At 37.4% G+C, this 25,651-nt stretch overlaps 2 protein-coding genes across 2 annotated transcripts in view; one reads left to right on the forward strand and one right to left on the reverse strand.

The window, feature by feature from the left end:
• The window catches only part of LOC136246468 (uncharacterized), a 38,398-nt gene extending 23,879 nt beyond the window's left edge, over nt 1–14,519 (reverse strand). The window contains exon 1 of the mRNA XM_066037944.1: nt 14,434–14,519. The gene's annotated coding sequence lies outside the window, so the exon portion shown is untranslated. The remainder of the gene's footprint in view (nt 1–14,433) is intronic.
• LOC136246361 (uncharacterized) lies at nt 284–3,367 on the forward strand. The gene has a single exon (XM_066037752.1). The coding sequence runs from the start codon at nt 284–286 to the stop codon at nt 3,365–3,367; it is 3,084 nt and encodes a 1,027-aa protein (XP_065893824.1).
• Nucleotides 14,520–25,651: the final 11,132 nt, after the last annotated feature.

Raw genomic sequence — 25,651 nt, forward strand, 5'->3', positions numbered from 1 at the left:
GTCACTGCGGACCTAAGCTCAAAATCCTTGGTACCGGGTCAAAGGTACCGAAACAGGTGTGACTTTTGTTGTTGAGCCGCTTTGTTTTTGTTTTCTCTTTGTGCTAGGCTAGTTGGTCGTCGCCTGGCATTGTAGACAGTGATCTTAGTGTATGGCATGGTCGCCATATGGTGAGCTACAATTGGAATCGTTTTGTGGATTTTATTTGGTGGTGATTATTATTGTTATTGGACTCTCGTTTCGTGGATTATTGTTTTGTGGACTATCGTTGCGAGTTGTAGATATGTCGTTCAGTGTTGAAACCTTCGTACCTGCTCCTAAGTTAAGTGAATTGGCCGCGCGGAAGAGGTCAGAACTAGTAGCGCTGGCAAACCATTTTAAACTAGAAGTAAGTACTTCGATGAGGAAGGGAGATGTGAAGAAGCTTGTGAGTAATTATTTAATGGATGAGAATATTGTGTCAGATGATGAAGAGGCTATTGAGGAAAGTAACCTTATTGAAATGAAACGGTTAGAGTTACAAGAAAAGGAAAGGGAGCGTGAGGCACAATTCAGAATAAAAGAGCTTGAGATTAAGGAACGTAAGATTGCTGTACAATTGAAGGCAAAGGAATTGGAACTGGCTACAGTTACTGCTAAAACACCTACCAGTGTCTCGGAGAAGTTTGATGTGACAAGGCATATAAGATTTGTTCCTCCTTTTCAGGAGACAGAACCAGACAGGTATTTTCTGCACTTCGAGAAGGTGGCAACAAGTTTGGAGTGGCCCAGAGAAGTCTGGACTTTGTTACTTCAAAGTACCCTAGTTGGGAAAACCCGAGAAGTTTATTCAGCTTTATCTGTCGATCAAAGCTCTGTGTACAACACGATAAAGTCAACCATCCTGAAGGCCTATGAACTGGTGCCGGAGGCATATCGCCAAAAGTTCCGTTGCACCAAGAAAGGGTCGACACAGACATATTTAGAATTCGTCAGAGAGAAACAAATCCTGTTTGATAGGTGGTGTGCCTCAAATGAAGTAAATGGTGACTTTGAGAAACTGAGACATCTCATCCTATTAGAAGATTTTAAAGACTGCCTTCCTATTGAGATAAAGACTTACCTAGATGAGCAGAAAGTGGATAACCTTCATCAAGCGGCAACCAGAGCTGATGACTATGCACTGACTCACAGAAACAGCTTTAACAGGCCAGATGCCCGTTCAGATCCTGTAAATAAAACTTCAGGCACAGGAAAGCGTGACCACAGAAGTGGAACAGGTCCACAGAATCCTTATGATCGGGAAACACCCAGGTTGCCACTGGGCCTGACCTGCTATTACTGTAAGCGCAGAGGACATGTCAAAGCTGAGTGCCCAGCCCTTGAAAGGAAGGATGGTAAAACTCGTAGTAATTCTGTTGTTGCACCCCATAAGTTAGAAGATAGTAGTGTTGAAGCGGAGTCAATGAAGGTCCCAGTTGAATATGAGCCTTTTGTGCCACGGGGAACGATATCCCTTATTGGCTCAGTGGGAGAGAATCCAGTAACAATTTTACGTGATACGGGAGCATCACAATCTCTGGTACTAGCAGATACTTTGCCATTTTCGAATGAGTCAGCTACTGGAACTAGTGTGTTGCTGCAAGGTGTGGAACTAGGTACAATGAAGGTACCATTGCACAAGGTGTTTTTGAGATGTAACCTACTCAGTGGTCCTGTGATAATTGGAGTTAGGCCCTCCTTACCTGTGAGAGGAATCACAGTCCTGTTGGGAAATGATCTAGCTGGAGGAAGTGTAGTGGAGAACGCTCAAGTTTCAGAGGTGCCTCAGATGAGCTGTAATGATGAAGGAACAGGAAAACAGAATTCAGAGTTATTTCCTGCCTGTGCAGTTACACGGGCTATGGCGCGAGCTAGATCATCTTCCCGGGTCTCAGTTGAACAGGATGAACACCAACAATCTACACCAAATTTGAATATGGACAGTCAACAACTGGATTTAGCTGACACATTTTTGAAGCACTCACCTATTGTCTCACCCAGTAATTTGGCAGAGCAGCAGGTAGATGAGTTAGATTTTAACCATGCTTTGTCCCGACAGAATCTAATTAAAGAGCAGGAGAGTGACCCTGAGATGCAGTCACTTAGTCAGTATGCTGTTAGTGAGAAGGAAGCTGCTGTAATACCAAGTTGCTATTACTGGAAAGAGGGAGTGCTTATGAGGAAGTGGCGGTCACCAGACGTCCCTGCTGGTGATGAATGGAAAGTTCTGCATCAGATTGTTCTCCCGGGGAAGTATCGTGGCTCTGTATTGAGTCTGGCACATGAGACTCCTATGGCTGGCCATTTAGGTATCAAGAAGACCTATTGTAAAGTGTTGAATCATTACTATTGGCCTGGAGCTCACAGAGATGTGAAGAGCTTCATTCGTTCATGCCATATTTGCCAGATGGTGGGAAAGCCCAATCAGAAGCCACCAGTGGCTCCTCTGAAGCCCATTCCAGTGTTAGGTGAGCCATTTTCGCATGTTATTATTGATTGTGTGGGGCCACTTCCCAAATGTAAGAGTGGAAACCAATATATCCTAACCATAATGTGTGCGGCTATCCGTTATCCGGAGGCCATTCCGCTCCGAAGTATCCGGACACCACAGATAGTGAAGGCTTTGATCAAATTTTTTACTCTGGTGGGGCTTCCTCAGTCAGTTCAGTCCGACCAGGGTTCAAATTTCATGTCTGGGATATTTCAAGAGGTCATGTTTCAACTGGGTATCAAGCAAGTGAAGTCAACTGCATACCACCCCCAGTCACAGGGTGCATTGGAGAGATTCCATCAGACATTAAAGAACATGTTGAGGGCTTACTGCCTGCAGGAGAAGAGAGAGTGGGATGAAGGCATTCCACTCCTACTGTTTGCTGTACGTGAGTCTGTACAGGAGTCATTGGGATTCAGCCCTTTTGAGTTAGTGTTCGGTCATACCCCACGTGGCCCATTGAAACTCCTCAAGGAGATATGGTTAGCTGAAGACTCATCAGATAATCTTCTCATACATGTATCAGATGTACGGGAAAGATTAACGAGGGCTAATGACCTGGCACGGCAGAAACTTAAGGAGAGTCAGTGTAAGATGAAGACATGGTTCGACAGAAAGGCTAGAACACGGACATTTCGTCCTGGAGACCAGGTATTAGTGTTGCTCCCCATTCATGGTAGCCCCCTCCAAGCCCGGTACTGTGGACCTTATACAGTGGAGAATAGGACAAGTGAAGTTGATTATGTAATTAGCACCCCAGACAGACGGAAGCTGAAGCGACTTTGTCATATCAACATGTTAAAACCTTACCATGGCAAGGATGGTCCCACTTCTTGCAGAACTGTAACTAATTAATATAGCCACTGTAAGTAGTCACATTCCTAATAATGGAATTGATCCTAGTCCTGTGGAGAAGGGTATGAAACTGCACAACTCAGACATCCTTGCCAAGATAAGTGACAAGTTGAACCATCTCCCAGAGAACGAGAGTGCTGTAATCAAGCAGCTTGTTGAGGAATTCTCTGATCTATTTCCTGATGTTCCAGGGAGGACAACGGCTACCTGTCATAACGTAGATGTTGGTGATACTCGCCCTATCAAACAGCACCCTTACCGAGTGAACCCTGCTAAGTTGACTGCTTTAAGACACGAAGTGGAATACATGTTACGTAATGGCATCATTGAGGAGAGTCAGAGCCAGTGGAGCTCCCCCTGTGTCCTGGTTCCCAAACCAGATGGTACATTTAGATTTTGTACTGATTTTAGACGAGTTAATGCTGTGACCAGATCTGATTCTTTCCCGATACCTAGAGTAGACGATTGTATCGACCAAATCGGACATTCTCAGTACATTAGCAAATTTGATTTGTTAAAAGGCTACTGGCAAGTGCCATTAACTGAACAGGCAAAGGAAGTATCAGCATTTGTGACACCAGACGGGCTATACCAATATACTGTAATGCCCTTTGGGATGAAAAACGCTCCAGCTACTTACCAGAGGATGATAAATAAGGTGACTTCAGGTCTGAATGGTTGTGGTGCGTACATAGATGATCTAGTAATATACAGTGACAATTGGGAACAGCACCTTGTTCAGCTCCGTGATCTTTTGTTCAGACTACGTGATGCAGAGTTGATGGTAAACCTAGTGAAAAGTGAATTCTGTCATGCTCATGTAGTGTTCCTAGGCTATGTAGTTGGTCAAGGTCAGGTCGCTCCGGTGACAGCTAAGGTTGAAGCCATTCAGAGGTACCCAGTACCTAAAGATAAACGTGACCTCATGAGATTCCTGGGAATGGCAGGGTACTATCGGAAATTTTGTCACAACTTTGCCACAATTGCTTCTCCGCTCACTGCACTTCTTCAGAAGAAACAGAAATTTGTCTGGACATCAGCTTGTCAGAGTGCATTTGAACGAATTAAGTCAGTGTTGTTATTGGCACCAGTACTTGTTGCACCCAATTTCAGTGCACCATTTAAGTTGTTTGTGGATGCCTGTGACATTGGAGTGGGCGGTGTCCTTCTACAAGAGGACCTACAAGGGATCGATCACCCTGTCTGTTATTTTTCCAAAAAGTTTGATGCTCACCAATGTAACTATTCTACATGTGAGAAAGAGACTTTGGCTTTACTGCTTTCTCTTCAGCATTTTGACATTTATCTACGTCCCACAGTTGCTCCAGTCCAAGTTTTCACGGATCACAATCCATTAGTGTTCATCAATAAGATGAGGAACAGCAATCAGAGATTGCTTCGGTGGAGCTTAGCCCTTCAAGAATATGACTTGGAAATATGTCATGTAAAAGGACGTGATAATGTGCTGGCAGACGCTCTGTCTAGAGCTATGTGAAGTTTGAACGATTGTTTTTTTTTCTCTTCCCTTAGTTGATTTTACTTTTTGGCATATTGTTGTTATGGATTATGTCATTTTGGAACTGTATGCATACTTGGTTTTTTTTTTGTTTTGTTGCTTATATACACCCATGTACTTGTGTCATGTTGTACTTACCACCCACCTCGCTTTTGTAGTGTACCTTCTCTTTGTAGGGGGGATTTTGTGGGGGTGTGTGTGTTATGATGGTGTATATATTGTGCATGCGTAGAGGCTTGAGATTAGAAAGTAATAATAAGAGTTTGTGTTGGTTCGCGTGCTGGACCTTGATCCGTTGTCTCGCCATCTATCTTGTCTTGTAACACTTTGTAGTGGCTATATCACCAAGCAGCCATGGTTCAGATGACAATGCATGTGGTATGTCAGTTTCATGTGAAAGTGATCCATGAGGTACATCAGTGTTCTCTACAAGTGATATTGATCCATGTGGTACATCTGAGTGGTCTGGAAGTGATGCATGTGCTACATCAATGCTGTGTGAAACCTCATAGCCACCTGAAGCTACAGATATACTGGAAACTGGGACTTCTTTTAAAGGAGATGTTTCTATGGCTAGAAAGCTGTTGGCTTCTGTGTCATCATTATTTACTTCTGTGGAATTTGATTCATCTTCATTGCTGTATAAATAATGTTCCAATTCTTTATATACATTAAAAGCTGAGGGACGTAGCAAGTGATCATGCAGCCAACATTTTTCAATTATACTAACTATATGCTCTGGAGTTGTGTCTGGAATAACAGGGCGATACCCATGCCTAACTCGTTCAATAAGATCAAATGAAACATTCTTCCATGGGTCTATACCTAAGATGACCTCATAGGCTAAAAGTCCTAAAGAGTACACATCACTTGATGCTGTAGGCTGTGAGTAAATGCCATCATCACTAAACAACTCTGGGGCCATGTACGCAGGTGTCATCAGTTGCTTTATTGATACTGATTTAGAAGATGACGGAGTGGCAATTTTATTTCCTAAATATGCATAATCCGTAACCTTAAAGCAGAACTGTTCGTTCTCCTCACCACATACTAGCACATTGAGGGGTTTGATGTCCCCATGTACCACACCCTTGTCATGTAAATATTGAATTCCATCTGCAACATCTGCAATTGCAGTAATTCGTAAATCCAATGGTAACAAGCTACCAAAATGCAGCTGCAAGTCAGCCAAGGTTCTAACAGTAATACCATCAACAACCTTTTCACAATACTCCATTATTATGTATCCTTCTTTTGGACAGATTCCTAAGACTTTCACAACATTTCTATGTGACAGCTCAAAAAGACCTTCATAAGCAGCTATCACACTGGATGCAAACCTTGAAGAATAGAATTTCAATTGCTTAACAGCAACCATCTTTTCTCCCAAAAAAGCCCTTGTACACTCTACTTGAACCACCATCTCCCACTTCATCTGATGTTTTGACAATTTGTCCATTTAAATTAAACCTACTCACCCAATTGCTATCAACTGATCTTGGCAATTGTGGCACAGCAAAACTTTGTTTCCTACGTTTCTTTCTCACTGGCTCGTCTGAAAGTTCCACTATTATAAAAGATACAAGTACCAATATTGTACCACTGATGATCAATGCTTACTTTCCGCGAAACTATTAGCCAACACGTGCTCGATTTCCCTGCAGTTCAGTGTGATGCACCCTGGAGTAAGGCACTAAATGTTTCGCTAGCTACACAAAAAAAGATTCACGTAACTATGGTAGACTACCACTGAAAACCAATCTCCTACTTACTTTTCCACAAAACTAATTCAACATGTGTTACCACGTGTTGAATTTTTCCACGATTGTGATGCACGTGATGTTTTAGTACATGGAAACAGGCGCTTGAAAGCACACCAATGACATGCGTAAAGTTGAAACCTCGATTTTATATAGAGTATAATGCATATAAGGCCACTCCAAATAAATTTTCTGTTTTCCGTCCTGAACTCAAGCATATTTGCATGCCGGCGGGCGGGCGGTCCCATTTCCAAAAAAAACAAAGCAAAAAAAAAGGTCCACTCTCATTATTTCATTATAAAATTGGCACAACCATAAAAAGCTGCATAAATGCTTGTTCCTTCCTTTTAAGTTGCAAAAATAACACAAAAGTAAAGATTGTATCGACCTGATATATATAGTGTATCGACCTGATATATATAGCATTGCTGGAACATGAGCTGACACCATTTCAAGATGGCTTTACTGAGTCTGTAAGTATTCAAGAACAACCACAAAATAATGAAAGAATACGGAATAATAGAATATTTAGAGCTGACAGTAACCAAATGTGGGCTGTTGACGGAAAACAGATTTGGAGTGGCCTAATTAATCGTGATCTGATTTTAAACTGTATTACTTAGTGTAGCTATAGGTCTACTAGGTGGGATTTTTTTATTCTTTATATTTTGTAATACATGCTAGTGAGCCTTTAGGTTTTCTCGCTATGTTTTTACCTTGCCATGCCCACAGTATGTTTTCTGCATGGCTCACTTTGTGGTTGCACGTTTTCCGAGGTTTCACATGTTTATTTGCTTGTGCACATTTCAGTTCTTCAACACAAATAATTTTGATGATGGTTCTCTCTCTTGCATATAGCAATTTTTTTTGTATTTCACACTTTGCCTTGCCCACACCAGTGTTTATTTAACACTTCTCTGTGGTCACATGAGACCGAGGACACATTCATGCTTTTATTGCAGATATATACATTCTCTCATTGTTCAATGATGGTATCAATTATTTACAAATTATATATAAAAGTTATACCGGAATTTCTGTGTAAATCTATCAAACCGGCTGAGTCATTGCATGTAGCTATATTCTGGGAATGCCATTCTACTAGGAACCTGTGAGAAGGCTTGTGAATACAGAGAGTCATGCAGAAACATGTTACAGTAGCTGAAATGTGAAGAATACAGAAAAACTCCCAGACCCAGTGGTGTCCCCACAACATGTAGTCTAGTATGTATCTAAGGTAAGGTGGAATCTATTTGCTGAGGGAAATTAATGAATGTCAGTATGATTCACAGGTACATCATGTAAGTGTTGTAGATGGTATTGGTATACCCACAGGTGTTACAAGTGACAGCTGCAGATCTATATTAGGCCAAAGGGGTAGCTATACTCCTGCATGCATGGGTATGCAAATCAGATTCTTTAAAATTTTGCAACTTTAAAGTAGCTATGATCTTCTAGTTTCAATATATCATTGGCCAACCAAGAGAGTTCAGCAAAATAGTAACACTATAATAGTCTAGTGTTGTCCTGATCATATACTTACTATACACAACCTAGCAGCTCTAGATCTTCTCTGGAACATTTTTGAAGAGTCCATATCGTGGAGGCTTATTCTATTATAGGACACATGTAGCACTGATGTCTTAAAGCAATGTTCTTTGATATGACATGAGCAGGGTCACAAATATGATTCAAGATTGCTAGAGCTGCATAAGCTTTTGATTTAATGTGTCCTTTCTGAGTTACAGTAGTTATAGTTAGAATTGCTATTATAGGGTTAACACCTCATAAACTCAATTGTGATAATTGGTTTATGCTTTCCCTGATACATGTTGGTTATCATAAACAATTTTGGCTAAGGATAAATAATTATTAATGCTTGCCGAGAATGCATGAAGAGCCTTACTGCATAATGATATTGACCTATAATTGCTAGAGCTAAAATGAATATTCTAAATGCCTCTGTTGTAAAAAAAACAAATACTGATTCGAATATTCTAAATATGTTTTATTCACAGACACTTGCGATTATGTTTTTGTAGGAAATGAAACTGTACTTCATTTGTGCTGATCTATTGGTACAACTACTATAAGTCCCATATATTTCATCAAAGTTTTAGTCTATTAGCTATGTTGATAAGAATTATTCAAAAGAGCTATTGCTTTAGGGTATAGCTACATCAGACATACTTTTAGGGTATAGTATGTCTTTTAGGGTACAGTATGTCTGTCAGACATACTTTTAGGGTAAAGTATGTCTATAGAATATTGAATCTGCTTACATAGTATCGAATATTTGATTTAGAATTTAGAATGAATAACGAGCTATTTGAATGGTTTGTTTTAGCCCTAATAACTATTATAGGTAATGATCTATCACCTTTTCTGAGCAGCTTTCCAGTCAGAGTCTGTAACATGGACTGGTACATGAAGCTTTGAGCAATTTTGATTAGCGGTTTCTTTTAGTATGGACCAAACTGGAGTTACGTTATACATCATAATTCTCTGATGATAATGACAAAGCAAATGTTTCCTCTATTTTCACTGTTGAAGATACTTCACATTTACCAGTATCATGCAGTGAAGATGAAGTTCCTAGGATGTAACCAATCAAGTTGCAAGATTTCTCTCAGGTTTCAAACCTGCATTATATATTGCTACATATTAACTCTTAATTCATATACCATGTAGGCCACAAATGCTTAAATTTACCAAAATTAATTTAAGGAGGTTCTTAAGACACTTCTAAATTTCTTCTTGCACCATTTCTTCTTTATCTACCTATCCATTATCATAATAACTGTAGTTTTTTTATTTGAGGGCCATTTAATCTCAGCGTTTATCCAAGGTTGACGTCTGTCTGATACTTTAGCTGAACTTGTAAAAGACACTTTCTACTGATAACCTTAAATTCTGATCTGACCATCTATCATTATTGTATTTGTTTTAGAAACCTATACTCTGAAAGGTAGTTATATAGCCACAATTATTATGTTAAGGAAGAATACCAGTTTAGCAGAACAATCAGCTGAAAATCCCTAACCACTACAAAACCTATACCCAGATGAATTGGAATTTTTGGGGACTGAACTAGCTACCGACAATTTTCTGTCAATTGGAATTTTTGATTAAATTTTACTTGTCAGAATTTAATTTCTAAATAGTGTCTTTAAACTTTCGTCACGGCATCCCATATTTATAGCACGGGACTTCAAGGCCAGAATGGCTGTGTCTTACTTAGAACTCACTGAATCTTGTCATTTATAATTTATATGTACATATAGTTATGCTATAATGTTTTTGTACTTCTCATTTCACTCTAGTTTCATTTTAAGAGCCAGTCTTTGGTCATATGTGACTAAGGTTTTCTGTGTGTATACTTAGTGTATTACATCCTCTCATTTCATTCACTGTATATTTTCAATAATGATGGTTGCAAACAAGAAAATATAAGTATACAACAAATGATTAGATGTATTGGGTATACTGAGGGTTAAGTGATAATTATACAGTAATTACACATAGTTAAATAAATCGCAATTATAAAAATGATTGTTAATTAAAGGGGTATAGTACTTCAAACTGTTGCGGCATTGGAGATATGCTTCAAAAATTCCACTAAAATATAGTTGCACTTCATTAAATGTCAGCCAAGTGACTGACCATTTTATAAAGTGATCATTTTGAAGAGCCATAGTCATCACTATACTTCTTTATTAATTTTATTTATTTATTAATTTTATTTATTTATTTATATGTTTATTTATTTATTCATTAAGATTTGCAGCATAAGTTCTGAAGGTCTGTAGACTCCTTCAAGTTTTTACAGAAACTATATGTTTGAAAAGGTACATGAGATTATCATTAGTGTCACTGGCAAACATATGCATGAATACAGGACTTGAAACAATTGATGGTATATAATACCAGTGACAAATTAAACATTGTGAAGAGCATGCACAGGACCTAACACTGATCTCGTACATGGTACACTACTTGTTACTGGGATGTATGACCTATATACAACTTAATAATTGTTCTTGTGTAGTAATTGGGTAGTACAAGATCTTTAAGTAAAAATTCACGAGCAGAGATCTAGACCAGCTAGTGGATAATGTCACATGCACTCTCAATATGCATGTGATCATTAACAATAAATCCCCTAAGCTTGTAAACATTATACATACCTAGAAGTTAAATTAATTGGTCAATAGTTTGACTCTGAAACAAGATTCCATGCACTGTTGTGAATGGGTGGTACTTGGGAAGACTTTCAGTCTACAACTCTATACAACTATTAAACAACTTATTGAATATATATATTAGACGGCAATGAATTCATCAGGCCCAGAATATTTACTTCCTGTGGATACTGCAGTTTTTTAAAGTGTATGTCCCAATGGTTACAGTGTGCTCAGATTCTGAAATGTTCATTCTTTAATTTAATTTGCAATGATTACTTTTTACCATTGAAGATATACTACCATCATTCCTACAGTTCATCCAACAGGCTCTCCCCTTGCTGTTGATTCTATTGACATGACTCTAGAAATTATTTTCAGTAAAGTGATAAATACTGAAGTCACCAAAATGTCCCAATACAGACACCACATGCAATGATGATAATAGAGTGGATATTTTGGTGGCCAGGGGACACTTTAGATTTTACAGTGGTTGCTACCTTAGGAATATATAGGCATGAAAGTCCGCATGATACATATGTAGCTTCTTAGTACTCATACTTATAGCATTTTACATCTGGGGGCCTGGCAGTAGCACGCCTGCAGCAGAGAAATGATTCAAACAATATTAGTAATGAGCTGGCTGCAGGTTCGGCAAGGGTGACCAAAGCTAGTCATGGACTTTTCTCCTTTCTCCACCTTTTCAAACATACTTTATATAACAACTTTAAATAGGTTGTAGGATCGGGTGTCCTACAGACCTTCAACACTTATAGCTGTGAAGCCTTAGCTAATAGATAAAATAAATTAAAATTAGAAACTCAGTAAGCTTTAAGAATAAGAAAGAATGTTCATTATACATGGCTGCTCCTTACCACACCTAGAAATTTAAATAAGCCCCTAAGCATGTTGTTGCCATGGTTGCAAGTGCCTGCTTAGTCCACCAAGTGATAGCCTTTTTGTAAATAGTATTAATTTTGTACAAAGGGGAGGGTGTACCTGGCTCTAGACAAACTACAGAACTGTGGCATATTAGTAACCTAGATTTATTTCAGTCATAGCAATCATACTACACCTGCAAATATAACTTGTTAACTGAAAGCAATAAATTCTTGACAACTCGGAGAAAGCAATTTCTGTTTTAATTTCTATTTCACCCATGATGTGTACATTTTGTGTGGGCGGGAGAAAGGAGTGGCAGTAATCCCAGCGATTTCAATGCATTTGATTAGTATATAATAAAGATATCAGAGGTCGCCACTATCTCAGCAAAGACGGAGACGTTGTATACTAAAGATATCCGAGGTCGCCACTATCTCAGCGAAGACGTTGTGTACTAAAGATATCAGAGGTCGCCACTATCTCAGCGAGCATGGAGACGTTGTGTACTAAAGATATTCGAGGTCGCCACTATCTCAGCGAACACGGAGACGTTGTGTACTAAAGACTGCCTAATAGCCATAATCTTGGCTATCAGACAGTGTTTATATCAAAGGTATACCGTGCTGCTGAAGTCTCCGCGTTTGTGGTGAATTTGATTCAAAGGTTTTTTCAAGTCGCCGTAATCTTAGCTATTAGACAGTCTTCATATCAAAGGTATACCTCAGGATTGGTTGTCAGCTAACATGCACCCCTGTCTTCAAGAAGGGAAATCGAAGTTCTCCTGCAAATTATAGACCAATCTCACTAACATCAGTCCTTTGTAAAGTAATGGAACATGTTATTTTTCACCATATAATGTCCTTTTTTACATCACTAAACACTTTAAATCCTCTACAACATGGATTCAGGCCCAACCACTCCTGCCAAACACAACTAGTTGATTTTATAGATGAGATCCAACGATCTATGAATAGCCAGCAACAGACTGATTTATTGTTTATAGACTTTCTAAGGCTTTTGACACAGTTCCTCACAAAAGACTGTTAAACAAATTAAAATTCTATGGTATACGAGGGCCTCTTCTTCAATGGATCTCTTCCTGGCTAACCAAACGATATCAAAGGGTAATTGTTGATGGAGAATCATCTAGCGCAACAACTGTTAAGTCTGGGGTACCACAGGGTACTGTACTAGGCCCCCTTATGTTTCTTGTATATATTAATGACATAAATGAAAACATTACATCTTCAGTTCGATTGTTTGCTGATGACTGTGTTATTTACAAGACTGTTACAACACCGCAAGATTCAAAGCAGTTACAGGAAGACTTACATAAAATATGTGAATGGACTCACAAATGGCAAATGAAAATAAATGTTGAGAAATGTGCTGTGCTGAGGTGTACTCGTTCCCTGAACCCCATACAATATACGTATACCTTATCAGGTCATAATGTCGATATAAAGAAGTGCCATACATACTTAGGTGTAGTGATTGATAACACTATGTCATGGTCATCACATATACAAACAGTAAGTAACAGAGCAACCAAAGTGCTAAATTTTATTAAACGAAACCTAAACAACTGCCCATCTGATACTAAAAGAACAGCATATTTAACATTGGTTCGACCAATTATGGAATATGCCGCCCCAGTTTGGGATCCGTATTATAACACTGACATTTATAAGTCAGAAAAGGTGCAAAGAAGAGCTGCTTGATGGATTTTATCAGATTACTCCAGAAATAGTGTTACGTCATTATTGTCCTCTCTTAGTATACCTACATTACAACAACGCCGTCAGTCATCAAGATTAACACTATTCTATAAAATAATTAATAATACACTACCGATCTCCATCCCCTCACATTATCAAAGAACTCAATTTTGTACCAGGCAACATCACCCCAATCATTTCATTCTGCCACAAGCAACCCTCAACACCTATAAATATAGTTATTATCCTAGAACTGTTTAAGACTGGAATGAGTTGCCAATTAATATAATAGAATCAAGAAACTTGGATGAATTTATTTACGTACTTAACCTTCACTACTGTAATTAATTATCAAATTGCATGTATGTATGTATGTATTTGATTGTACCATTTGGGGTTTTCACCCCCTGGGCAAACCAGCTGAGCTGACTGCCCAGTACCTAATCTTAAATCTTAAATCTATGCCGTGCGGCTAAAGTCTCCGCGTTTGTGGTGCGTTTTATTCAAAGGTTCATAATCTCAGCTATTACACAGCCTTTATGTCAAACGTCTTTGAAGTTGCTGATATCACAGACGCTACCGTCGCCTTTAATACAAGTATTTTTACCTCCAATATTTATATATTATATAATATATACCCGGTTAAGTGTGGGCGTTATAGGCTCATGATATCGTAAACCCGCCATATTCTCAGTGATCATAGTGAAACGATACCCGGTGATTATTCTAAAGCTGTTGGAGGGCCCGTGGTGGGCTTTCCCTCTAAATTCTCAAACTCACCAAAGCTTGTTAAGAAGCCCTCAGTTTCTCATATCAAAAATATCCATTGGGATTGCGAAATTTAGCTATTGATATTAACGAAATTCCGCCGCCCCCATTGCAAATGACACAGCGTTAAGCGCAAAACCCAGGACTAGGAAATACAATTTGCGTTTATAAAGACCTATATACTGAACTTATACAATCAAGAACCCAACTATTATATATACGTACAAACGAAGTCACTCACGCGGATGCTATTCGAAGTGTATGAACTCGCGGCTAGTTCATCTCAACACTAAAAAGGCTAAGCCAGCCACTCTTGGTCCAATTCCTTCGAAATATCAAAGAATTATTCACATATACGGTATTCCAGACCTAGAATTAGTTTAGGGTTAATTCCCATGGTCTTGGCAACCGGTGAATCCCAGGACAATACATTCCCCTTACATTACGCATTTGGCGAAAAGATAGCTAATAAGCGGCAGAATTTGTTTAAGAAATCAGTAGCAGATCTACGGAATGCTTCAAAGGAATCCAAATTAACACAACTGAGTCAGGTGAACTATTCCACAATCTGACAGTAGCTGGGAAGAAACTGAATTTGTGTATATCAATTCTTGAAAAAGGTGTTTGATATCTTCTATTGTGCCCTCTAGTAACAGTGTCGATGAGAGATATCTCATAGGGTAGTTCTAGTGCGACAGAACCTTGCAATATCTTATAAAACATCATCAGTCTACTTACTTGTCTTCTAACCTCCAAGCTACACCATTTAAGCTCATTCAGGATACTGGTAACACTACTTGAAAAATCATAATCAGACACCACAAATCTGGCAGCACGTCGCTGAACACTTTCAAGCTTCTCAATGTTAGTCTTAGTATATGGTGCCCAAACTATTGATGCATATTCTAGTATTGGTCTCAAATACAAGAAATAGGCTTGGCTTCGTATTTGAGAATAACAATGATATAGATTACGCTTAAGAAGCGCCAATACACTATTAGCTTTCTGCAAATAGTGGTAATATGTTTGTTAAAGTTCATCTTAGAGTCCAATATCACACCAAGGTATTTTGCGTGACTAACCATTCTTAGTTGATTATTGTACAGGAAATAGCTTGTGGGTTTTGGATTACTTAAAGTAACTTGTAATACTTCACATTTATCTGTGTTAAATGTCATCATCCATTTATTAGCCCACTCTTCAATTCGTAACAAATCCTCCTGTAAGAAACGACTATCATCTGTAGTATGTATTGGTCTATAGAGCAGACAATCATCAGCAAACAAGCCACAAGAAGATGATACACAATCAGGTAAGTCATTAATGTAAACTAAGAATAATAAGGGTCCGAGGACGGTGCCCTGGGGCACTCCACTAATAACATCGATGGGTGATGATTGAGAACCATTACAAGTAACATATTGAGTGCGGCTGCTCAAAAAGGATGAAGTCCATTCTAAGATCTCATGACGTATTCCATAATGCTGCAACTTATGTAGGAGATAACGATGTAACACCTTATCAAATGCCTTAGATAGGTCAAGTAAGATGGCATCAGTTTGAATTTTCTGGTTAAGGTTTGACACTAAGTCATGAACTGTGTGTAACAATTGTAGCTCAGTAGAGTGTTTGGCACAAAAACCGTATTGACACTTTGAGAGTATATTCAGACTATTCAGATGTTCCATAATATTAGTGTGTACTATTCGTTCCAGAGTTTTGCAACACACAGATGTTAATGAAACTGGCCTATAGTTTGTCGGGTTACTACGATTGCCCTTCTTAAATATAGGGGTCACAGAGGCTATTTTCCAGTCGTGTGGAATCCCTCCTTGTTTCAATGATGAATTAAACAGCAATGTTAAACTAGGAGATAATTCAAATGCCATCTCTTTCAATAACTTGGGAGGGATACCATCTGGACCTGTAGCCTTGAAAGGATCGACTTGTGTCAATAGGGTATATACTTCTTCAATAGATGTTTCAAGTAATGGAAGATCAGGGTATGGGCTAGGATCCAGGTGTGGAGCTGGTGAATCATTATCATGAGTAAACACTGAGGCAAAATGTTTATTTAATACTTCTGCTTTATCCAAATTATCAGTATATGTAACCCCTTCGTTCTGTAACATAGGTACACCACAATTATCTTTACGGAGAGATTTAATGTAACGGAAAAAATTCTTCTTTGTTCCACTTCTAAATGGGTTAAACAGTGATCGAGTCATGTAAGAATTACGTGCATTTCTGCATTCTCTCTGCATCTCCTTTTTAAATGATTTATAATGTAGCCAGTCTGATGGTGAATTACTTACTTTAGCTCTTTTGTAGCACTTTTTCTTCCGTCTACCAAGTTGCTTAATATGGCGATTAACCCAAGGTTGTCTGTTACTATTCGTCACCATTTTTGATGGGACGTACTTATCTAGCAGGTTTAAGAGCATAGATTTAATATGAAACCATAAGTGTTCAAATGGAGTATCAATACAAAAATGATCGGTGAACCATGCAGTGAACCTTGTCATCTCAATACTCATCTCTTGGAAATCGACCCTGTTCCATAAATAACGCTTACGCTCACTTCCTTTGTAGTAAACTACCTGTGTCATAAAAGAGGTCAAGACAGCTTCATGGTCACTAATGCCAGGTATAACTTTACAATAGTTAATAAGAGATGGTCTATTAGTGAAAACGATATCAAGAATGTTTTCATTTCTAGTGGGAGTACTCACTAGTTGGGTAAAATAACAGTCATCTACCATTTTGAGAGTTTGTTGATTAATATCCAATGGGTATCTGTGCGAAACGATAGAATGACTGGTCCACTCTATGTCTGGTACATTAAAGTCACCAGCACAGAAAATAAACGAGTTGGGTCGTGATGCTGTAATGTCACAAATACTTTTACATAGATTTTGCTGATATTCAACATCTCTGCTAGGGGGTCTATATGCACCAATTATAATAAGTTCCTGACCATGAGACAGCTGCAAACTGACAGCACACACTTCACAAGGTGTACCAATATCAACAGGTTTGCTGGATAAGGTAGTGCTAATACCAATCAGCACTCCACCATACCCATTTTTACAATCTTTTCGGTACAGTTTATAGCTCTTGGGCATAATTTCATTATCAAGGATTGATGAATTGAGCCAGGTCTCGCAACCAATCACAATGTCAGGGGTGTGATCATCTAGCGTCTCCCAAAAACTTTCTTTTTTACTCAAAATACTTTGTAAATTAATCAGCAAAAGATTCAAGGAATTGTTAGAGTTTAAGTTACTTTGATGGTCAGAATCCACTAGGTCAGACAAGTCAAGGTCACTGCTATCTTCTAAAGAAGTATTACTAAGTTCACTATACAATGTATCAGGATTACTAAACTGAGTATCCGAGTCACTAATAATAGTGTCATCATCTGAAAGTAGACAATTATCAGTTTGATTAAAAAAGTTGCTAACAAAAATTTGGCTTAAATTAGGGTTATCAAAAATATCCTCTCTAATTTGACCTCTGTCAGGTACACTCCTCATTAAGATCAAGCATGATTGGGGTTACTGATTGCTGTAGAACTGGTTGTAACATTGGCTGAGTTCCGTGTTTTGGGTTACGAGCTCTTCTAAGCACAATTTCACCATTAAATATTATTAAATATTTCTCACCCCTTTCTCTCCTTTGCTTTAGCTCTTGTACTAGTTTCTTGTGCTTCTCACGCTGAAATTTGGTCATGTCAGTAGAGACATAGATATTCGTATACTGGGAGTGACGTCGGAGGTAGTAGGAGTGGGAAACTATAAATTCTTTGTGAGATAAATTATCCAAAACAATAAGTAGTGGTCTAGCCTTTTCTTCAGCAGACTTGCCCAATTGCAGGATCTTAGTAACTTTTATGCCAATATCAAAGACAGTTTTGCAAAGGTCTACAAACCATTTCTCATCCTGTGATGGACTTGTTTCGGGTAAGCTAACTTGCCAAGCTAGGCCGCAGGCCTTTGAAGGTGCCCATATCTAGATTGCTTCCAAAAATTATCCAAGCACAGCTTGAAGGTTGCAACTGTTGGTGCTGAAATGATAAAGTCAGGTAAGGAGTTCCATAGATTGACTATTCTATTTGTAAAATAGTTCTGCCTAACAAGTAATCTTGATCTTTCTTTAAAAAGCTTAAGAGAGTGGCCCCTGGTGGTAGCAGTATTTAAAGTAAAAAATGTAGATGGGTCCAAGTCATAATGTCGTTTAAGTATCTTATATGTTTCAATCATATCACCCCTTTGACGTCTGCAATACAGAGAATGCGAGTAATAAACAGGCGTTTTTTGTGGGTGCCACCACGTAATGTTGCTGCTTTTTCGAAAGTACACGAAAATCACTGTTTTAATGCCATTTTATGCATTTTTGGGAGTGTCCTTTAGAATTGTAATGTATTGGCGAAGTGTTGAATATATAGTTTAAGTGGGAAGCGCAGGGGTGGATCTAGGATTTATAAAGGGGGGGGCTAGCTCAAGGTACTATAATCTCTTGGGTGGAGGGGGGAAGCATACCTCCCAGCAAAGCATGCAGAAACTAGGGTGGGGGCATGTCCCCCAGGAAACTTTTGAAAAATAGCTGCTAAAATACTGCAATTTGGAGACATTTGACATTTCCACGTAAAATTCATATTTCTGCCTTTAGATATTTTATATACTGCCTTTAGATTATAGGTATGGTTCTCTGAAGGATTTTGTTAATAGCAAAAAAATAGCACATGGTGCACCCTGCACAAAAATAGGTGCATGTTAGAGTATAATAATGTTGAAAGTGGAAAATTTTGAAATTGAATGATACAAGATTGAATCTGAGAGCATTTTCAATGGAAATTGTGTACCTGAATTAAGTATTGCCTTACATTTTAACTACACAAGTAGATGAATCAAGCCTTTTAAAAGACTGATGCACTTCATTGTGTGTATAGGTGAAGGCAGATGTGGAAAAATTCTGTAACAGAACCAACTATGTGACTGGATTTTGCAAAAAGAGGTATTCCACGTACATCTACAGAATACAGAAGAACATAATTAAGTGCCCAAGTAACACATTAACCTAAAAACTTCTCCATCTACTAAACTATGTTGGTGCTCACTACTGACCAAAGTTCAAGTCAATAGCCTTTTCCAATCTGTAGTTATGAGTTGTCACAGTTGGTAAATTGGACGTGTGTGAAAGACCCCTTTCATAAATCCGGTCACCTATATGTTTCCAGTGATTGCTCCATTAGAATAGTTAGGTGACTGCTTTATTAGAGTATCTTGAACTTGTACACCTCCAATGCTCAATTATTTGGGTCCATGTTACATAAACATTAGCATAAATCCACTGATTATACTTTGTAAAGATGTTTATAGGGTGGGTTTATGAGTATTTGTATATTAGTGATCATATAATTATTCTAAGAAAAAATTTCATTGTAATCCTCAGCATATTGATTAAGTAAAGCATAAAAGTGAAGGGGGGCTTCAGCCTCCAAACCCTCCCCCCCATGGATCCACTCCTGGAGCACCCTGAAAATTTAGCACCCCACCCAAAATTCTGCCTTATAAATCATCCTAGAGACATTTTATGCGACGAATATCACCTTTACAGAATAGTACTAGTCCATATCAAGACACATGGTAGTATGTAAGGCAGCTCAAGAAGCCAATGCGCCATACTGTGAGTGTATTGACAGGTAGAAAGAAAACACGATTTTCACACCTACTGTACAGTATGTAGCTCTGTGCGCCCTTTTCAGATTGGAACCAAATTTGCTTCAGAAGTGCCAGCTAGGTAAGGGCCACATTTGAAAAAAATCGCTCCAGAAATTTCTGAGATACGAGCGACCAAAATTTCATTTTAATTTCTTTATTTTCTTCTTCATTTCGCACACTTCACAACATCCACCATAAAACACCAATGCATGCTCTAATCGGGTTGAAATTTGGCTCATTTACAGGGCTCAAAACAGTGGATCTCAGTACAATGTTTGGTAGGAATCTGATGAACATTCACAGAGTTATCACCGATTATTCGCATAAAATAAAGTCTAATTTCACTCATAACCACAGGATAAACCCCTGTAAGGAATGGGCTGAAAATGGCTATTGCATTATACCACTATCCGCTACTTGTACCACCTCCTTCATGTACTACACAGTTGAATGTATTCTTCATTGCTGCTACTTTATCATTGTCCCCCGTGTCTATAGTTGTAAACTTCATACCATTGTTGTATGAGAATGGATCATTTGTGCTTCCATCTAAACCTGATATGATTAATGGATACTGTTCAGTGGTTGGTCCTACTCTAAAGTTACTGTATGATAGATAACACTTTATTCCATTAGTAAAAGTATAGTCAATACATGGCTCCCACGACCATCCTCAATTGTAAAGGCAATGAATGGCACGAAGGCCATACCAAAATTCTCAAGTCAGGCTACCAAATCCATCTTCATAATCTACCACATCTCCGTCAAAGTAAACATCCTCCTCCAGCAGTAATAGTGTCACAATAACCTTTCTGAACTGCTAGACTATTCCTACAAAAATGTCTTGGTAGTGTAAACATTATGTTTGTAAAAAACATCTCCTAACCTTGAATACCGGTATCCCAGGTAACAGCAGTTCTCAATTATGCTGCTATCCTCAACAACGCACCCATCTACAGCTGGTGGTTGATTGTTGTGTGCTGCTGCAGCTGGTACTCCTAATAATGGCAGTAAAGTAAGGCCACAATTTTCCATTTTAACAGCTTATCAACAACAGCATTTGTTTGATGAATTTGAAAACTCATAAATTTATTAAATTTTACAAAGCACAGTGACATTGACAATATGACAATACCATATAGTTAGATAGATAAAGTGTGATGTATAAAATTTAGTTATGAATTTCATACAATCATGCCTCAATAGTTATTCACTATTTTTGTGTAGTCTTTTCAAAGCATGTAAATTTCTAAACTACTACTATAATTATGGTGTACATGTAACTAGATAACTGATTGCTTGTTAACAGTTTGCAAATACATTGAAATTCTGCTCTTGTTTTATTATACGCACTTTATATAAATTGATTTAAATGAGATAAAAATAAAGTGACTTTTATTTCATTCATTTAGTTATTATTGACTGGTGCAAAGCTCTTATGATGAACTGTTATGCTGTAAATCTTTAGTTGAAGCATAGTCTACTTACTACCTTTATGTACCTGCACAAGTAGGATTAAATTGACATGTTTTGAGTAAGTAAAAATGCTCAAACACCAGAAAAGCACCCAATCAATTTCAGCATTATAACAGTTGTATGATTTTGTGTCTATAGACTACGAGAGCAGGGAAATACCCAGGTTTTCCTGGTGGCGATTCTAAATTCATTGCAGTAAGGTTATTATTATAGGTAATACAGAAAATTAATTTTTATACATTTGGTCAGGTTAAGAGTGACAATTATGACTGAAAGGAATTTTGCTACTAATATATGTTTAGCACATGTAATTTCAAATTAAGGGAGTTTACCTGAATATTACACACATTAGTTGGAAACAAGTGTAGAAATCAAATTTAACCATAAAACTTTAGATTTTCAAACTCTTTAATTTTAAGACATTCTGTAGCTAATCTTGCAAATAATCGTACAATTTTGGTCACTCTAGCTGCTTTAAGAAAACATCAATAATTACTGGGTATCCAATACATTAAATAAAAAAGCACCATTTCTGACTACATTTATATTCTGACACAGTGATCCTATTCTTTGAACTGATTTAAAATCACAGCTGACTATTGATAGTATACAGTCAGGGCAGAAGGAAGAGATTCATTATTATTATTTCAATCAACTCTGTGTACTGTATTGAAGAATGAGACACAAAATAGTGCATACAAAATTATGTGCTGGCTGGTTGTATTACATCTCACATAAAACATTTGAAAACAATTACACTATATCAGGCTTTACATTTGTCATATTTTGCATACTATTATAATTTATATTCCTTCAATACACTGATTGTATTTGCATGATCCTATGTATTTTACTCAATCTGTATACAGCTGCCTCTTTGCATATCATTTATTATGGATGTAGCAACATTAATTCATAAAATATTAATACCATAATCATGATGTTAACTTGCTATTTTAATGATTATAATTCTTCACAGAGAGAGAGATAAAAACACTAATGTTATTATGTGCACCGGCTGCAGCGGTATAATTATTATGTCAACATGTACAGTGAACTGTATGCACATGTCTTACAGTAATGCAGTTGCAATAATGCTATTGTAACACCTATAATAATATTCTGTGTTACTATGTTAACAAGTACATGGTGAGCTAGCTAATCACACACATAATTATTGCAAGACATCAATTACCACAATTATTGGGCCTGGCTTTCATTTCAATAAATGGTAGAAGGTGGGCTTCCCCATTGACGTACATAGTATTGCTTTTGTTGTACTCGTTGTTGAGACGTACACTGCATGGTGCAATAATTGTACCACCAACCATCAGAAATTTCAGCCTGGTCAATTACACAGTTTTTATCACTCCAATTATCATTGTCCCTATCCTTTGTTGAAAACTTCATCTGATTCAGAGGGTGATCTTTAAATGGATCAGCAGTAACTCCATCAAATCCTGATATGGTTATATGGATAGTGTTTAGTGGCTGATCCTACTCTAAAGTTACTGTATGCTAGATAACCTTTTGTTCCATTAGTAAATGTGTAGTCAATACGTAGCTCCCACTGTCCTTGATTGGTAACAGAATGCATTACACGCAATCCAAACCAAAATTCCCCTACCAAATCCATCTTCATAATCTATCGAGTCTCTGTTAAAGTCAACGCTTCCATCTTTTCTTCTCTGAATGACAGTCCATCCTCCTCCTCCAATGGTAGTATCGCAGTATACTCTAGTGTTGGACAGTTTACTCTTCCAAAGTTACCAATAATGTAGACTCATGGATGCTTCACATTGAAATGAGTACTGTATTATTGTAGCTAAGACTACAGCAGCTTTTAATAGGTCCACCATTAGTATGACACTCTCCATCAACCAGTACTATTCCTATAGCACTAACCACTAATATTGAAATAGTGATAGTATTGATCATTGTAGACTGATCAACTACAGCTAGCTCACTGTTAGTAGGTGATAATATATATATATAGAAATAGTACTTTTATACTACTGTGTATTTCCTTCAAAAATAACTTACTATATAAATAACATTGTCCTGCTTTGAATGCTTGTGTTCTACTAAAGAACCTAAACATGGTAATTACAATAAATTTGCAATCTTATTATCATAATGGTGCTATAATAAATGTACATAATTATTGCTGACCAAATTCTACACTTCATACCAAACAAAAATATTTGTGACTCGCTTACCAAACCAGTTACTCACACAACCATATTATTAGTTTACTGTTTTGAGGTGCAGGATGTGGTTGTGTAGTTACTACAATAACACTTCACCAACAAGAACAATGAAGTGGAGTATGTGTATTACTGAACAGTTACTATTTATGGCAATTATACATACTATGCCCTTTAGGTACATCTCTACACACAACTGAAAGTGATAAATATTAATCTATTTTTTTATAAAGTAGCAAACTTATTCCATGACTCCCTACCTAATGGTTTTTACTAACTATCAGTATTTAATATTGTGCTTAATTTAACAAAATTATTCACTATAGCTGTATGTCTTATTGCAATGTTACAATAAATCTATAATTGAATCCAACTACCAAAATAGGTCAAATGGTAACAGTTCTTTAGCCTAGTTTTTATTTCTCTAAATGGTAATGAGTAACTGTGTCCATAAAAGCATCCTGCACTCATTAATTGAGAGATATGTAAGAGCAAGCGTTATATCACCATCTGCTACTTCTACCACCTGTAACGGACCACCTCCTTCATGTATTACACAGTTGAATGTATTCTTCATTGCTGCTACTTTATCATTGTCCCTGTCTCTATAGTTGTAAACTTCATATCATTGTTGCATGAGAATGGATCATTTGTCCTTCCATCTACTCTTGATAAGGTTAATGGATACTGTTCAATGGCTGGTCCTACTCTAAAGTTTCTATATGACAGATAACCTTTTGTTCCATTACAAAAAGTATAGTCAATACTTTGCTACCACTGCCATCCTTGATTGGTAAGGCAATAAATGGCATGAATACTGTAGCAAAATTCTCCAGTCAGGCTACTAAATCCATCTTTGTAATCTACTCAGTCTCTGTTAAAGCCATCTTGGTTTCTTTGAGTAACCAGCCATCCTCCTCCAGCAGTAAAATTGTCATAATACCCTTTTTGAATTGCTAGACAATTTCCACAAAAGTTCCTAATAGTGTAGACATCAGGTTTATAATAGACTTCTCCAAACCTTGAATACCGGTATCCCAGGTTACAGCAGTTCACAGTTATGCTGCTATCCTCTACAATACACCCATCGACAGCTGATGGTTGATTATTGTGTGGTAATAATTCACATTGTATTGAAGTACAGTCTGAATAATAATAATATCAAAAATGCTCTCAAATTCAAACCTGCAATAGGTAGTCTAATTAAAAATATTCTTTCTGAAGATATTCAACTAGATTTTTAGATCCTTCATTCATCCAGCTAAACCAACCGAAGTTATTCAAATAAATATAACTTGTTTACTAGAATTCCATTCGTGTCTTCTTCGTGGAATAAAACACTGTTTTATCCTAAACCTTGTTGACCCCTCAGCCCCCCAAACAGTATCTCCTATATCTATCTATTAGAAAGTACAATTGTATACTGCTGAAGGAGACAATTTCCTATGTTGCAGAGTCATCATAATCTTGTTGATCAATTAGTAAAATAATGTACAGTCAGTATGTAGTTACCAAAGGTAAGGTAATTGAGCTGTTTGAAACTCTGCAATACATTTATTGTTTATATGCTTCTATAGTGTTTCATGAACCATAGAAAAAACAATCAAAATAGCTTATCATTTTGCCTATCTGTGGCTTTTATGGCGGTTAATTGTAGATTTAGAACATAACTTATTAAACAATCTTTTTGAGTAGCTGTCCTACTTTACTACAGCACTACATACAAATGTCACAAACAGGTTTAGCTGGAAATTAAACAATACATGAAGTTTGCAAGTGCATTGCAACCATTATCATATTAATAATGATTATTGTGATGTTGAGTACAAGACATGTACACAAATAAATTTAGTCACAAAACTATAGCTTATAGTTAGATAAGTCAAATCATAGTGGAGTATTATTATGTTAAAATTGACAGTCTTTTGGTGTGATCTTTAATTCTATCACAGGAAGAGGATGCCAGTGACCATTTAGATATATTGTGTGACTGTTATTATATTTGTGGTTTGGGTTAATGTAGGAGCACCTCTCATACCACCATCCACTGGCA

The sequence above is a fragment of the Dysidea avara genome, chromosome 2 (assembly GCF_963678975.1).
Source record: "Dysidea avara chromosome 2, odDysAvar1.4, whole genome shotgun sequence".
Classification (NCBI taxonomy): Eukaryota; Metazoa; Porifera; class Demospongiae; order Dictyoceratida; family Dysideidae; genus Dysidea; species Dysidea avara.